The 16,575-nt window shown below is 47.7% G+C and overlaps 1 protein-coding gene across 2 annotated transcripts in view; it reads right to left on the bottom strand.

Annotated features, from left to right (window-relative positions):
- PI4KA (phosphatidylinositol 4-kinase alpha) overlaps positions 1-16,575 on the bottom strand; it is a 162,055-nt gene that overhangs the window by 44,809 nt on the left and 100,671 nt on the right. Inside the window, exons 27-35 of one of the 2 annotated variants that reach the window (XM_044275544.1) lie at positions 15,532-15,615; positions 15,273-15,362; positions 14,276-14,395; positions 10,888-10,908; positions 9,778-9,870; positions 8,521-8,677; positions 8,314-8,441; positions 7,955-8,113; positions 661-812 (exon numbers count right to left, since the gene is read on the bottom strand). In XM_044275544.1, the coding sequence (XP_044131479.1) occupies positions 661-812; positions 7,955-8,113; positions 8,314-8,441; positions 8,521-8,677; positions 9,778-9,870; positions 10,888-10,908; positions 14,276-14,395; positions 15,273-15,362; positions 15,532-15,615 (1,004 nt within the window). The remainder of the gene's footprint in view (positions 1-660; positions 813-7,954; positions 8,114-8,313; positions 8,442-8,520; positions 8,678-9,777; positions 9,871-10,887; positions 10,909-14,275; positions 14,396-15,272; positions 15,363-15,531; positions 15,616-16,575) is intronic. The other variant, XM_044275545.1, reaches the window with a different exon arrangement.

Here is a 16,575-nt window from a genome sequence, read left to right as displayed (position 1 = left end):
TGATTTTGAGTGTATCTGTTGTTTTAGGCAATTTTTCAGAATAAGCTGCCATATAAGTGTACACGATGAGTAACACTATATGTAGGCATTATATGACCTGTTTCTAGCATTTTAACAGTTTTTCCCACTGCAATTTGTCTGTAATACTCTTTTTCATTGCTACAGGACAGAAATCAGTTGGTTTTATGTCTGCCCAAACACAGGACATAGACAAAGAGGAGATTCTGCCGATAAACTTTCTGTAGCACGCCCTCAGACGCAACAGCAGTAATGGGGGATGCTATACAGTTGAACTAAGCAGGTTAGATGCAAATCCAGCAGTTAAGCAAGACGGTAAATGACATATAAACCAGCAGTCAGTCTCTCTGCCATGGCCTGTCTCTAGCAGCCCATCCCTTCATCCTCCCCTCTCCATACAATTCTATGTAATTTCATCCATCAGTGAGCAGGCAGTCTGTCTTCACTGGCCAAAGGTCTGAGCAGTGAACAGAGAGTTAGTAAAGGGTGGAGCAGGTTTCTGATAAGAGGAGAAGAAAGCACCTTTATCTGATCAGATATATTACAAAGTTTTGTATATTCGCGTGTCCCATTCATTTAAGAAAATAATATATATAAAACAGCAGTTATTATTCTTCAAGTAGTGGTAAAAGAGACTCTTACTTAAATCGGGGTCCGATAGCTGCCACATGTCTATTTATGTTTCCTTTTGCCCCTCCAATATTTAGGGAAAGTGATCGCTGCAGGAGACTGGAGAATATCTCTACCTGATCGGAGCTGCAATACTTGGCAATTTCAAACCTTTGCATCAGGAACTAGAAAGGAGGAAAAACAAGTAAGTTGTAATTCTAATGTGTCCTCACCAATCCACATTGTTTAAATGATTGATGAAGGACTCATACTTACTTGCTCCCCGCTGCTCTAATCCTGATCTCTGACTTCTGCATGTCCATCTTTCAGTCTGCACCAGCTCCCGCTGCAGCCAATGACTTGCTTTAGTGGTAACTAGCGATGATCGAATTTCATATTTTGAAATTCGTACACGCTTTGTAAAAGCAGAATTGCGTTATGGATTCCGTTACCAAGGACCATAACGCAATTCTATGACTGAATGCATAACGGAATGCCTTTAGAGGCATTCCGTTATTCATTCCGTCATAACAGAAATCTATGGGCTGCAAAACAGATCCGTCCTGGATCCGTTATGCAGTCCATAGACTTCTATTATTACGTAATGAATAACGGAATGCCTCTAAAGGCATTCCGTTAAGCATCCCACCATAGAATTGCGTTATGGTCCGTGGTAATGGAATCCATAACGCAATTCTGCTTTTACCACCAAATGAAGCGTGAACGAATTTCATAACATGAAATTCGCTCATCTCTAGTGGTAACATGTCCACAAGATACACGTCACCGCTAAAGCCAGCAGTTGGCTGCAGTGGAGCACGTGACCATGCCCATGCCAGGAATGAAATAAGCTGCAGACTGAAAGATGGACATGCAGGAGTCAGCGCTCAGGACTAGAGCAGCAGGGAGAAAGTTAGTACAGTATAATTCTTTCAATAGGCTGCGAGCATCAGTTGAAAGCTCCAGACAACCCCTTTAACCACGCTAACAAAAAAAAAAAAAAAAAGGTACAATGACATACACTTCACACGTGTATGCCAAAAGGACTCTCTTTTGGCACAGATCAATCAACAAGGGAGCATAAACATAGGGAGACATTTACTACACTGAAATACGCCTAAATTAAGCGTATTTCAGGTGCAGATGGCGGCACAACGGTTATCTGCAACTTTGCCCCGCTCACACCAGTTCTAAATTGAGGGTGTGGCATGGGAAGGGAAGAGGACGGTCTGGCAGGCTTGTCTCATTGACCATTTTCTACGCCTGTTTTAGGCGTAGAAAATGGTCTAAATGTAAGACTTGAAATCTCTTACATTTAGTACTGGCGCTGCCTCTTCATAACTCCAGCTGATCAACCGCCAGCTTAGAGCTTTATTAAGACCGGCGTCTAAAAACGAGATTTTTGTATTACTTACCAGTAAAATCTCTTTCTCGCTCTTTCCTTGGGGGACACAGAAGACCTTGGGTATAGCTCATCTCCATAGGAGGCGTGACACTAAGTGAAAACTGTTAAGCCCCTCCTCCACAGCTATACCCTCAGCCTGGAGAGAGAGACTGCCAGTTGCGTGTCCAAGCAGTGAGAAAAGGCAAAGTCCAAAAGTGGAACCAACAAGCCAACTACCCAACGGGTAAAACAAACTCTGAAACCGTGCAAGAAAAAACAAGAATGGGTGGGTGCTGTGTCCCCCAAGGAAAGAGCGAGAAAGAGATTTTACTGGTAAGTAATACAAAAATCTCGTTTTCTCGCCCAGTTTCCTTGGGGGACACAGAAGACCTTGGGACGTTCAATAGCAGTCCAAGAGGGGAGGGACCACAGCACCAAGGCGAAGCACCCGAAGGCATCAAGAAAACACCGCCTGCAGACCAGGCGGCCCAAGGCAGCATACGCCGAAGCCCGAGTATGCCCCCAGTAGAACTCGGTAAGGTGTGCAAGGAAGAAGTGACCGCCCTGCACAAATGAATGGCCGAAACCTAACACCCCCGCCCCAGGAGGCACCGACTGCTCTGATGAAATGAACGGTGACACCGAAAGCAGAACCCTGCCATTGGTGCGATAACCACAGCAAAAAGCCACACTGAGAAAGCGGAGGAGGCCACCCTGGAGGCCATCAACCTTTGCACTGACCTCCTGGAAACACAAGAGACCGAACGCCGACCGGAGTCGGAGATCTCCAAGTAAACAACCGCAAGGTCCAACAACCTCCCAACGGCAAAGCGTCCGTACCCGGGGATGGGTGGAAAAGGACGAAAGCCTCGTTGATAAGAAGGCAGATAACACCTTCAGAAGGAAGGAAGGAAGAAAGGAACAGGACGGAGAACAGCCCTGTCCTGGAAAAGGACAGAAGGCACAGAACACGAAGGGCCATCAATCAGGCACCCGTCAGACATGATGGCAACAGAAACACAACCGTACAAGACAGAAGGAGTAGGAAGAACTCCTGCAACGGCTCCAAGGGAAAGACCGGAGCGCAGAGAGCTCAGTATGTAGTTCCCAGGGCGGAACCAGGAAACGATAAAGAGGAACCACAGAGCCACTCTGTGGCAGAAGGACATGACAAGGCCTAAGAGGGCCAGGAAACGCTGGAAGGGGAAGGACAGCGCAGACACTTGACACTTCAAGTAACAGAAGTCCCAGGGTCAGGCCGGACTAGCGAAAGACAGAACCAAGGGCGAGAAGGCAGAGTGGGGGAATGCCCCGCTTCCCACAAAACCCCAGGTAAGAACCCTAAGCCCGACAACCAAACCTGTACTAAACAGTCGGGAGCGAACACTAGCGTGCTCGCAGGAATCACCCAGTAAGCGGAAGAAAACCCAATGGGATCAGGCGCAGACCAGTAACACGGCCGAAGGATCGGAAACCACGGTCCTGTCGGCCCCCGAACAACATAGCCCCGTATCCGACCGGAGTGGGGGAGCAGAAGGACAGACGGAAGAAACCCGAAGGGTCTGCCCAGCATCCGACAGATGCCCAAACCAGACAGGCCAAGTCCAAGTCGATGTAGCCACCAAAGAAAGGAGTTCCACAGCCCCGTGTGGGAGATCCAAGGACAATCCTGACCGAAGGGCAGTCCTCCCAAGGCACTGAGAAAGTAAGTCCCACAGGACCATACACCCAGAACGGAAAGGCAACCTGCACCCAGTGGGAGGACAAAACGCGGTAGGCCCGGCAAACCGCTAGCACCGCCAGCGAGAACGAGGGAGATGGTACGAGACCGCAAGTAACACCGGAACCATCCAAGCGAACAACCATGCTCACCCCAGAGGAGGGGGGGGGGGGGGGGGGGCAACGACGGAACAGCCACTGAGGCCTGGCCGGGGCAGCAGCCACATTGGAACGACAAACCCAGAGCAGAAGCCAAAAAAACCGAGCCGGCGAGGAAAGGAAGAGCCGAATCCCCTCTACTCTGTGAGACTACCTGCACACCGTCGCAGCAGGCGAATACCCTGAAGAAACCAAGGTGGAGGTCCCCAGGACCTGGACAATCAAGCACCCAAGAAGAGTTGGGCGACCTACCCGAGAGGAGCAGTCTGAACCTGGCAGCAACAGACTGGAGCGCAAAGGGCGCCAATAGGAAGGACCCACACCACACTGCATCCGAGAAGAGGAAATGGTAGTAGGCGAGGGAACCGTAGTCCCGCCAGAGCCAACGTAGAGGTCGAGCGGCACTGTAGACAACACTCTCGACCCCGACCGGTTGCGTAGGGAAACAATGCCACTAAATGACGAATGGGTACGCATCAAGGAACCCCGAACACTCCCCAGGTGGAAAGGCCAACGAACATGGTGGGTGCCGACAACAACGGGACCCCACCGGAGAATGGGTACCACTCAGCTCAGTGCAGTAGCGAGCCAGCAGAGCCCGTCTACGTACATACAAGATATACAGCTGTGAATACATTGAGCATCCATTGTCGCGTGTCGGACAACAACACCTTAGGCTCACAAGTGGACAGAACGATCTCCTCAGAGAAAGTGCAAGCTTGCGACAAGCAAACACACCCCAGAGAGAAAAAAAAAGTATGTCGCAGGAAGAAGGGAGGCATACGTACTAGCAACCCTGCAGGTAGCGAGAAGGCCAACCCACCCAAGGGAGGAGAAGGCATACACGGCCCAAAACAACGCACAGAGCGCACAGCCACAGCGTCCCACAGTATCCACGGAAGTGTAAAGTGCAGCCCGAAAGGGAGTTATGCACAAGACCAGTACCGGCATGCGAAGGAACGCAAGTAGTCCGCCCGGAAAAAAAGGGGGGGAAGGTACCTGGCAACTCTGCCGATGGCAAGAGTGGAAAGGCCCTGAAAAGGGGGGGCATGCACCGGATATCCTAGCAATAAAAGATTGTGCAATAATCTACCCAACACCGAATTTCGCGAGAGTGCAACTACTCCGCCCATGAAAGGGGAACGTCCAGTACAGCATACACACGGACAGCCGTGAATCTCGTGAGCGTACAAATTTCCGCCCATGGAATGAAGCACAAGGCCAGCACCATTCCCAAAGGGGGTGCAAGCAGCGCACACCTGCTAGAGCCATGCTCACGGCCCGCAACGCATTTGGTGAAAATGCAGTGACCCAAACAAAAAGGGGGGAGGGGGGGGTGCACAAGGCTACCATCGCATCCCAGGAGAGCGCGAGCATCCGCCATGGATGGGGGTCATGCACCTGGCCGGCAACGTGCTGGCACAATGACACCCAGTCAGTAAAAAAGGTGCATGAATGTCGCCTGAGGAGAAGAGGCATGGCCACGCCGGCAGCAATCCAGCGCGAGTGCGGAACACCGCCCACGGAAGGGGGCCATGCATATAGCCGGCAGCGGATCTGGTGAGAGTGCAAGCACTCAGGCACGTGGCCAGCAACCTACCGCGAGAAATGCAAACCAATAAGAGTGCAGCCGTCCGCTTACGAAAGGAAGTCATGCACATGGCCGGCAGTAAATCCAGTAAGAGAGCAGTGTTCCGCTTATGGAAGGGGGACGTGCACATGGCCAGCACCGCATCTGGCGAGAATTCGGAATTCCTCCTATAGAAGGGTTTCATACACATGGCCGACAGCGAACACAGCGGGAGTGCAGCGTTCCGCCGAAGGGGGTTACATACATGGCCGGCAGGGAATCCAGTGAGAGTGCCGCGTTCCCCTAAGGAGGGGGGGGGGGTCGTACCCATGGCCAACACTGAATCCGGTAAGTGCAATTATTCCGCCCCAGAAGGGGGACATGCACCTGTCCAGCATTACAACCAGTGAGTGCAGCGTTCCCCTAAGGAAGGGGGGTGTCGTGCCATGGTCAGCACCGATCCGGTGAATGTAGTATTCCACCTATAGAAGGGGGTTATGCACATGGCTAGCCTGCGGCCAGAGAGCGCAGAATTCCACTCAGGAAGGGGTTCATGCCCATGGCCAGCACCATAACTGGAAAGGTGATGTCCTGCCATAGAACGGGCGGAAAAGGGGGCGCCTACACTTGGCTAGCGCCGTATCCCGGTAGATGGCAAGGGTCCGCCTAAAGAGGAGACTTGCAGCCGGTCAGCACCGCAGCCGGGGAACGCGACATGCCGCCTACGGAAGGGAAGCATAGCATGCAGCCAGCACCACTGTATCATGCTGCAGCGTCCTGCGCAGCCATTCCGTTATTTAATAACTCCGCCATGGAAGCCCTTTTTTTTTTTTTTTTTTTTTTTTAAACATAGCCACTCTGAGGCAAGAAAGGGCCACCATACAGTCCTCCCAAGGCACTGAGAGACATAGCCTCGTATAGGCTTATTAGGAAGCCCACCAGGACATAGAGGGGGTCCTCCAGAAGGGAGCCGGCCCTTGGAGATAGCCGGCACCCAACAGGTTAACAAAGATCCGGCCTGGGGGGCGGCGCTGCGATCCTCTGGGGGGGCGGAGGACGTGCGGGCGGGAAGAATTCGCGCCGCGAGACGTTCCCGCCCCCTCCAACAGAGGCCGGGATGTTGCGGCCTAGTAGGACCCGAAGCCGGGGCCTAGATTTTTGCGGCGCCCGGCCGGCCAAGAGGCAACGACGGTGAGCCGGGACCTGGAGGGAGCCGGCTGTCGCATGTACCAAACGGCCGCGGGTGCCCAACCCGCGGGCCGGCAGAGACAGAGGTCCGGAGCAGCAGGCCAAAGCCTGGGTCAAAGTCTGCGGCACCCGGCCGATCGGAAGCATCAGCAGTCGGCCGGGGCCTGTTGGAGCATCGTGCAGGCCGCGAGGCCCTGCGTCTGGCAGCGCCTGGAGCGGCCCTTTGGCTCTAGCACACCGGTAAGGAGGGAGACCCCGGAAGCCAGCACTGCACCCCCTGCCCTAATGGACATCTGTAGTTCCCCTAAGGAGGGAGAGAGAGACAGGGGCAGCTAGCGTGGGCCCCCTACTGAACTGCGACCGGCAAGGGGGATGGACGGCATAACCCCTGTGTTAGGGGCAGCTAGGAGCAGGTCTCTGGCCCTATATTCCTCCACAGCAATGCCATGCTCACCCCTGTGCAATCCCCTATGGAGGGGCATTGTATTGTCGCCCTGCGGCCACCAGTATGGTGGTGGTGTGGGGCTATATAATTATTGGGCAACAGCTAGCCCAGGAGCCAGCGTAGGTCCGCCGGGACCAGCATGGGAGTCCAGCACGCAGGATCGCCAGGGAGGGGGACGTAGGGCTGGAGAAGCCTCTCTCTTACCACAGCCGTCTTCACCCTCGGTCCGTTCCAGCAGGGTCGCCCCTTCAGCTACTGGCACCGTAGTGGCAGGACGCTGGCGAGGGACTTGGCGTGCGGGCGACCCTTGCGCTGGCGGGATGCAGGGGAGCTGGGCTGCCCTGGTCCACCTTGCCTTCTGTGGGGGAGGCAGCAGTGCGGGAGCCCGGCACTGGCGCAGCTCAACCCCGGGAGAACAGAGAGGTCTAGTGCGACTCTGTTGTCCCTGATGATCTGGAACAAAAAGAAATAAAAAAGTAAAAATCAAAAAATTAAACAAAGGAGAAAACAGCCCTGCAGTAGCAGGGAGTGTCTTGCCTCCTTGGACACTAAGCAAAAACTGGCAGTCTCTCTCTCCAGGCTGAGGGTATAGCTGTGGAGGAGGGGCTTAACAGTTTTCACTTAGTGTCACGCCTCCTATGGAGATGAGCTATACCCAAGGTCTTCTGTGTCCCCCAAGGAAACTGGGCGAGAAATGGCGGTCTTAATAAATGTGCCCCATAGTCCGTATATGCACTAGGAGCTTTCTCGCTGCATATGTCTTAGGTAGATTGCAAACACAGTGTGAGTACACCCTAACATGCCTGGTTGCTATTGTTGGACAGTATGAAGAAATCTGTATAGTTGGCAAATTACAACTCACATCAATCCATATGTAATGGGGATTCACTTCTGGAGGACATGGATGAGGTTGGCTTTGCTCTGAGGCAGCCAAAGGGTCTGCTTCCTTCTGCTCAGGTGAGAACAGCCCAATCCTCTGCTCCACTGTCATTTGCCAAGCACCAGCCATCTCTCGCATGAACTGTGAGAATACAATGAGTTTAGGGAAAGCACAGCACAGATACAGAAGCACAGTAAATAATTAAAAATTCAGTTTACAACCCATGAACCCTCCAGCAACGAGAAAGAAAACATTTTATTATGCTCAGACATGGGGCTTTTCCAACTAAATCAATGATAAATTTTCTCCATAAGGTTTGGTCACGCCAATTAGTTCCTTACCGGTACTTCAATCCCATTCTTAGCTGCCAAAAGCCATTCCCAGCAAGCAATGGCTGTCTCCATTCCATGGTCAGTAAACATACGAAGAGGAGCCCAACATAAATGGTGTAGAAGCTGAGCATCACAATCTAGAACATAGACATTTTTATATGTCAGATTAGAAACACATGGTCTTGCTTCTTTTTGCAACAAATCTAGAACTCTTACCATTGCTGCTGATGAGCATGGCTGCGAGTTTGAACATGACTTGGGTGTATGCTTCTGGCTGGTCTGAATCCAACGCATTATTCAGATTTTTCAGCATTAACGTGTTCAAATCAGAGGTCCGACTAGTGGCTCTGGAGAACTCGATCATGCCAGCAACCTACCGGGAGAATCTGAGATTAAGATTTCTTGGGATTTCATAATGTGGTCTACTATTTCTGTTAAATCCAGTATATGCCTTGACCAGGGCAGGATTTACCAATAGACACAGTAGACAAACATGTGGGAAGGGTGCCTGAAGGCTCAGCAATGTGTAGTCAACATTCAAAGTACTAAGGGAGTACAGGAAGATGCTCGGGAAGGGAAACAGACATGTTTTAAGGACAAATATGACTAGCCTTTTTGATGGGTGGAGTAGAAGGAAATCTGTGCCTACAGACTCCCAAGTGGTAAATCTGAATCAGAATCCCTATTTATTAAAGGGGTTGTCGAAGTTATATTTATTGATGACCTATCCTCAGGATAGGTCATCAATATCAGATTGGCTGGGGTCCGACATCCGGCAGCCCCGCTGATCAGCTGTTTGAAGAGACGGTGCGCAGCCGTGCCAGCGCTGCCTCCTATTCATTGTTTACCTGCTCGCCGTTGCATCTGCAATTACATCCAAGCCGTCCCATTCATTTCAATGGTACAGATCGCTTCTATACACTTGTATAGGAGCGATCCGTACTATTGAAATGTGTGGGACGGCTTGGGTGTAATTACACCTGCTCACTGCTGCAGATGCAACGACGAGCAGGTAAACAATGAAGAGGAGGCAGCGCTGGCACGGCGTGTGCCTTCTCTTCAAACAGTTGATCGGCAGGGGTGCCTGGTGTCGGACCCCAGCCGATCTGATATTGTTGACCTATCCTGAGGATAGGTCATCAATAAATATAACTTTGACAACCCCTTTAAGCTTCATGTGTTCTAGTAAATGATAAATTGTATACAAAGTTTTAGCAAAAGCACAATCTGTTTAAAGAGGACCTGTCACTACTAAACACAATGGAAACTGCTCTTCTAGCCAAGAGAGGAGGGTCCTGAAAAGAGGATCTACCTCCATTAACTCAGGGTTCCCTAACCGGGTGTATGAAAAATACATTTCTAAACTGGAAAACCCCTTAAACGTCAGAAAGCAATATAATAAAAAATGCACTAGAACAGCAGCATGTATTGGCTGATACAATTTTATGCTTCACTACCATGAAATCTACTTACCTCTCCAGCATAACGGTTACGCAGGTTCAGAGATGCCATGAAATTGGAATAATCCTTTTTGACACAGGCTGGCCGTTCAGTTAGTTGTGTTGTCTGTTGGAAATGCAGTGCAACATTTACTGGTAATACTTGAAGACTGGTAACCCTGCTCTGCATTACCCAGTTTGCACCAGTTTAAAACAAAAAAAGATGCAGACAGTGAAAGTGAATAAAAGAGAGAAATGTCGGAGGCGGCTATTCCATCTCAAAAACAAGTGATTAAAACAATATCAGATACTAAATAAAGCACAGGGTACACAGATTATATTCCCAGAGCTATAGCCATACTAATGAATATAAATCTTAAATCAGTTAAAAAGGTACAAAACAAGTAAAGGCCATTCTAAAAAATTTGTACTGGGTCCAGAGTGACTTGGAAAGTAATGCAGCCCTCTTTAACTTACTATAATGGTTGTATGAAAGTACAATAAATTGAAAAATTGTTGAAAGGAATCGCTGTGATGTGGCCTACAATTACAAGTAACAGGTCAATTTACTGTCTATACATGTAAAAAATAAAATAAAATATATAAAAGTTGAGGAGCTCTAAAAAGACTGCAGCACCTCCTTATTGTGCCATTGTAATCCAGAGCTGCATTCACAATTCTGATGGCTCCAGAGCCATTTTCTTCCAACTCCTGCAGTAAACTGTGATATCATAGTCAATAGGTGTGCATAACGTTTCAAAATGGATTAAATTTTTTTTGTCAGATTGACAGTCAATTGGTTGCACTGGTTTTTGATTTAACACAAGATGTATGTGCAAAAACTGTGTACATGAGGTCAATTTTTAACACTCAATAGCTGTAGCCCCCGACAATTTGCTCTCTGGCAATCCATGTAAGAAGGCAGCAATGTTAATAGAAAGACACCCAGCAGGGACCCCACGGAAAGGGTTACTGTGCACCGGTCAGACTGCAGTAAAGTGAAATGCTGTTCACCATTCATTCCAAAAACAGTGAATTAATGTTCCAACAGAGGAAAACCGGAAGATGATATCGAGAAGAAAAGAGCAGCCTTGGTTGAAGAAATAAGAGAGACTTGTGGCAAATGGTGAGTGTTAGAACAAACCTGGAAATAGGGAGCTGGAGACTGGAGGGGAGGGCAACAACAGACAATGCATGGCATGGGCAACAGGAACACATGGATAATGAGATCACATCATCAGTGCAGAAGTGGAAGAAAAGGTAACGGTGTTACATTGTGAAGTGACATAACCGTGAAATAAAATGAACAACACATGCACAAACAAATAGCCATGCTAACAGATAAAGAAGCACTCCACAGTACACAAACATCGGAGTGGACAGCGACTACTGGGGGCTTATCGTTAAATGATGCTTTAGGGTTTGTTCACATCGGTGCTGAACATTCCTTCTACAGGAGCAGAATAACGAAGATAATGGAGGCTCTACTCTGTTGGGAAACATCACCGACGAACCCACTGACTATAAAGGAGGCTGGCGCTCACTCACTGTAAAATATTCTTATTGGATATGAAAATAAAAAATAAACCTTGCTGAGAGCAACACGCCTGCTGAGATTATTTTGACATTGACCGTGGGGATCGCCCCTTCAGGCGCAGAGCGACGCACGTATCGTGAGCTGTCTAACCTCAAGCAAATTATAAAAGGAGGTCAGTCAGGTTTCTGTCCGAAAGCCCAACATTTTACTGGCGAAAATGGCGCAGCATGCTACTCTATTTTTCTGGCTTTTTTTTTTCCCATGGAATTTGTGACGGAGGTGTCTAGCAGAGCCTTCAACAGGGATGTGAACAAGACCTTAGTTTCACGCTCTAAATTTAACACAAAGAAAAAATCCTCCTGAAACCAGGCAATCCGTTGCTTCACCCATGCTCTTCCTGCTTCCTCTTTCTTTCCCGATTGACAAAACCAGGCCCAGATGACAATGCAGTGTCATGGAGGTGGGAGGCGGGGCTTGCAGAGGAAGCAGGAGGAGCAAAGGTGAACAGAATGGCTTGGGCCCGCCCTCTGTGCACTTAACTGCTCATCTGCATATTGATTAAAAGCACTTTTCTCTAAAACAGATTGCTAAGTGAAAGGTATCAATACATTTAGGTGAGCTAGACCTACAAGGCAATGTGTCTGGTTTATCAGGGAATTTCCTAGTGACAGATTCTCTTTGTAAGCTTCCTCTAGAGAGAATACATGGAACAATAAGATAAATGTGATGTGATCAGTAAATAATCTTCAAACTGAAAAAAATGTTTCTAGCCACACACTGTGAAGGGGAAATTATATAATGTGCCATTACACAGTTATTCTAAAAACTGCATAGAAGTTAAGTCCCGCACCAGGTCTGGAAATAAAAGTCAATCCTTTATTGAAGCATATTAAAATTGTGCCATAGTTCAGGACGAGGTATGCATTGGAAATGCGTATAGCTCCATCTATCCATCCTGTTTCTAGACATATCGTCACTAAAATTTAGCAATTATTAGCACTGAATGGAAGAACGCCTCTGAGGATTACAGTTGATTTTATGCTTCAATAAAGGAGTGACCTATCGCTAGACCTGGTGCTGGACTTAACTTCTACCCTTGGATCATGCACATGTAACTGACATGGTATCCACGTACAGACATGGGGACTCCATAGGACTTGGCGAGCTGAAACTACATACAAATCTTCTTTCTGCATTGTAACATCCGTGATACCGAAGTCCTAATATAGTGTGTGGTACATGTAAATTGTATTATAGAGAGTTATTTAGAGCCTTTTTAGTTATTCGTAGTCGGACTTATTCATGAGTCCTCCATGCAGTGCTGAGAAATCACTTCAATGTGGAGTCTCTGAAAATAATCCATAGTGGGATTTCTCAGGCTCATATTAATAGTGGAGAAGTCCACCATTCACTAATGGACTAGCAGAAATTAACAAAGAGAGTACACCTTCTTAATTTTAAAGTGACCCTCAAACTCGAGAGAAAAAAAAATAAAAAATCACATTAACTGGGGAACAGAAAACATTGTGATCCCTTTTCATCTTTTTAGCTGCAGATCAGTCAGTCCCCAGGGTCTTCTGCCATCCACATTGGCTACATTGCTTTTCAGGCTGTCTGAAGTATACTGTGTATTTGGTAACCCAAGACACTTCCTACTGCCCTTGGACTGGCCAGCAGTGTTCACATGAGCAGTGTTGGCCAAATCAATTGTAGCAGGAAGTGTCTTGGGTTACCAAATGCCCAGTGTGCATCAGGCAGTCTTACAAGCAGTACAGTCATCATGGATGGCAGAAAAGGAGCCCAAGAATTAACAGTGTTGGCCCATCTTAGACATTCGGGGCATATCGCTAGGATATGCCTACAATGTCTGATAGGTGTGGGTACTACCTATCCTTAGAACACAGCCCGCAAAGTGCAGTTTTTATGGGGGTGCTGAAAAAAGCTGAGCATACACGCTAGGCTATTTTCAGAAGTCCTATTGAATGGGGCTGAGCTGCGATACCAAACACAGCCACTATACTATGTATGGCACTGTGCTTGGTAAGGCTACTTTCACACTGGCGTTTTGGCTTTCCGTTTGTGAGATCCGTTCAGGGCTCTCAGAGGCGGTCCAAAATGGATCAGTTTTGCTCTAATGCATTCTGAATGGAAAAGGATCCGCTCAGAATGCATCAGTTTGCCTACGATCAGTCTCCATTCCGCTTTGCAGCGTTTTGGTGTCCGTCTGAAGAAACTGAGCCAAACGGATCCGTTCTAACGCACAATGTAAGTCAATGGGGAAGGATCCGTTTTCAATGACACAGTTGAAAACGGATCCGTCCTCCTTTGACTTTCAATGGTACTCAAGGCGGATCCGTCTTGGCTATGTTACAGATAATACAAACGGATACGTTCTGAACGGATGCAGATGGTTGTATTATCTGAACGGATCCGCCTGGGCAGATCCATGACTGATTCGCACCAAACGCAAGTGTGAAAGTAGCCTAGGCTGTAAGAAGGCAGCGGCACTCACAGGAGCGCCACTGCCTTCTCAAAACAGTTTATCAGCGGGGGTCCCAGGTCTTGGACCCCCACCGATCAGACACTGAAGACCTGTCCAGAGGATAAGACATCAGTAAAAAAAATCATAATTCAGAAACCCCTTTTAACCAGCAAGACATTATTCTCAGCTCCACATTAATATATTTATATACAAATATGCAGTAATAGTGCAAACTGACCTTCAGCATCCACTATATGTTTCAGTACATATTGTTCAACTGATGCAAAAGTGATTACACTATCAGCCTAAGTGAATAAATTAAACTTCAAGACATACATTTCTCTGCTGGTCATTACTTTGGAAGATTTTGATTATAACTGTATCATTGACATGGCACATACATAGCTCCATCCATCTAGCCACCCTGTTTCTAGACACATCTTCACTAAAACTCAGCAATTATTAGCACTGCATGGATGAATGCCCCTTAAAATCAGCAAGATAGTCACTCACCCCTAAAGTTGTGTTCTGCTTATTGTAGCCTGCAAAATGCAATATGCTTTCAGTTGCCATGGCCAGTCCAGTGTGCTGAGAGAGGCCAGATACCCAGTTCTGGTGCTTGTTCAGATATTCCTGTACAAGAAGTGAATAGAAAAAGCTAATTCATTAAATCATATCAAAAACAGTCAACAAAAGGGGCACAGATTTAAAAAAAAAAAAAAAAAAAAACAACAACACACAGCACGTAAAACTGGATATCATCATATTATAAGGGGATTTCTGCTTCCCAATTCAACACAGAAATCAGCGAAGATTGCGGTCGAGCTCCACAAATCATGCACATGTATGGTGCCCTCAGTTGTAGTAGGTAAAGAGGATGTGGTGCTCTAAGAACTGTTCAAACCCCTTTTGTGTGTTGATCGTTGGGAATCAGACTTTCACAGATCCACCTTTCTGGCCAAGGGGCAGGTGACTGTCGAAAAAAGAAAGTGTTTCTTCCCAACAATTGGCTGCTCTTTAAGTGGCGGTGAAGCGCTACATTTAGATACAGCCATCACCTCCGCAGTAGGAGGATGAGTGACGACTGCTGCTATCGCTCATCCCCATACAAAATCATTGTCCCTGGGCAGCAGAGTAAGTAGGGTTTAGATATCACGATCTGCTGCCCAGGAATGATGATTGACGTGCCCGCACCTCACATTTCAGGTAATATGCGGCACCTTTAAATGGCCGAACATCAGGAACACTTGTTCCGGAAAATGGCCCAAGCAACGTGCTGCGCAAATGCGGCTTTATTCTAGGGATAGAGCTTTAACCAAAGACTTTGGTATAAGGGTGATTTTTTTCACTTTCTGATCTGCATATAGAAAAATTTCACAGATCACACTCGGACACCCATTTGCTATGCCATAGAGGAAAATTGTGGGGAAAAATCGTTGAAAAATGTCATACGGTACAAATTTAACTAATAATGAAGAAGTTAACCACAACTCAAGATCCTAGTTAATACCTGCAAGTGGGATTTTGTCACAGATGGTGCCCATTTCATAGCTTCTTGCAGGATCATCCCACAACGAGCAGCAAAGTCCTTTACAATGCTCTGCAATAAAGCAAATTAAAATCTTTTGTTGACTGTTGCAATTACACTTGATGGTACTGGGCAAAGTACTAAATAAAAAAAAATGTAACATAAAAAATGTAAGATTCATTAGGGTTCATTGAGGAAAGAAGTATCGGCAGCACATTGCAGAGGCAGAGAATGCCCTTACCTCTCTGGCCTCATAAGTATCAGGCACAGTGATTCTGTATGGAGCATCTGGAATGTCGTAATATGGTTGGTCCTTGTGAATGTCCTGAAATATGATACAACATGTGCCCTCATCAGTATAATAATACAAACTGCTAATATAAACCAGGAAAAGCTCTTAATGTATATGTCAAACGAGACAATAAAAGGGCATCCCTCGGCAGATATGACCCTATGCAACTGGCTGACCTGTTAAATGTGCACTTGGCAGCTGAAGACATCTGTGTTGGTCCCATGTTTATATGTGCCCACATTGCTGGCTGATGTTTTAATATATGCAAAATGAGCCTCTATGAGCGTTGCTGTTACACCTAGTGGCTCTGTTCTCTCTGCAACTGTGGCACCCTCTGCACTTTGATAGAGCCAGGCATTGAAAACATCATCACACCTGACCCTGTCGAACAAAGTACCGAGGGAGCAGCAGTTGCTGAGAGAGCTGAGCCTCTAGGTGTAACGGCCACACCCCAGTTGCTCCAAGAGGCTCATTTGCATTTATTAAAACATCAACACAGATGTCTACAGCTGCCGAGTGCAGCCAGTTTCATAGGTACAAAGCTGCTGACAGATGCCCTTTAACATGATAAAAACACAGCCTACCTGCAAGCAATGCAGTATAGTAGTAAAAAAAAAAAAAAGAACTGTGGTGTCTCTCTAAGGTCTTTTGCACATGACCGTATGCCCTCTGAGACATATGGTCTGTGAGCGGGCCATATGTCCCGGAGCGGCATTGATCGTGCACATGGGGTCACACAGCATCATAGATTACACTCATATGATTTTATGAGTGCGGGACAATAGCCCCACGGGTGGCCTGACGTCCACAGCATCATTGTAATCTATGATGCTGCGTGCGTCTGTCTGCACGATCAATGCCGCTCCGGGAGATATGGCCCGCTCACGGACCGTATGTCTCATAGGGCATACAGTCGTGTGCAAGAGGCCTAACTCTACCATCCACTCACTGCCAATGAAATGCACAAAAACTCCAAGAAAAACTGATACACTG

The sequence above is a fragment of the Bufo gargarizans genome, chromosome 1 (assembly GCF_014858855.1).
Source record: "Bufo gargarizans isolate SCDJY-AF-19 chromosome 1, ASM1485885v1, whole genome shotgun sequence".
Lineage (NCBI taxonomy): Eukaryota > Metazoa > Chordata > Amphibia > Anura > Bufonidae > Bufo > Bufo gargarizans.
The sequence above is the reverse complement of the archived record's forward strand: the minus strand, read 5'-3'. Positions and strand labels throughout refer to the sequence as shown.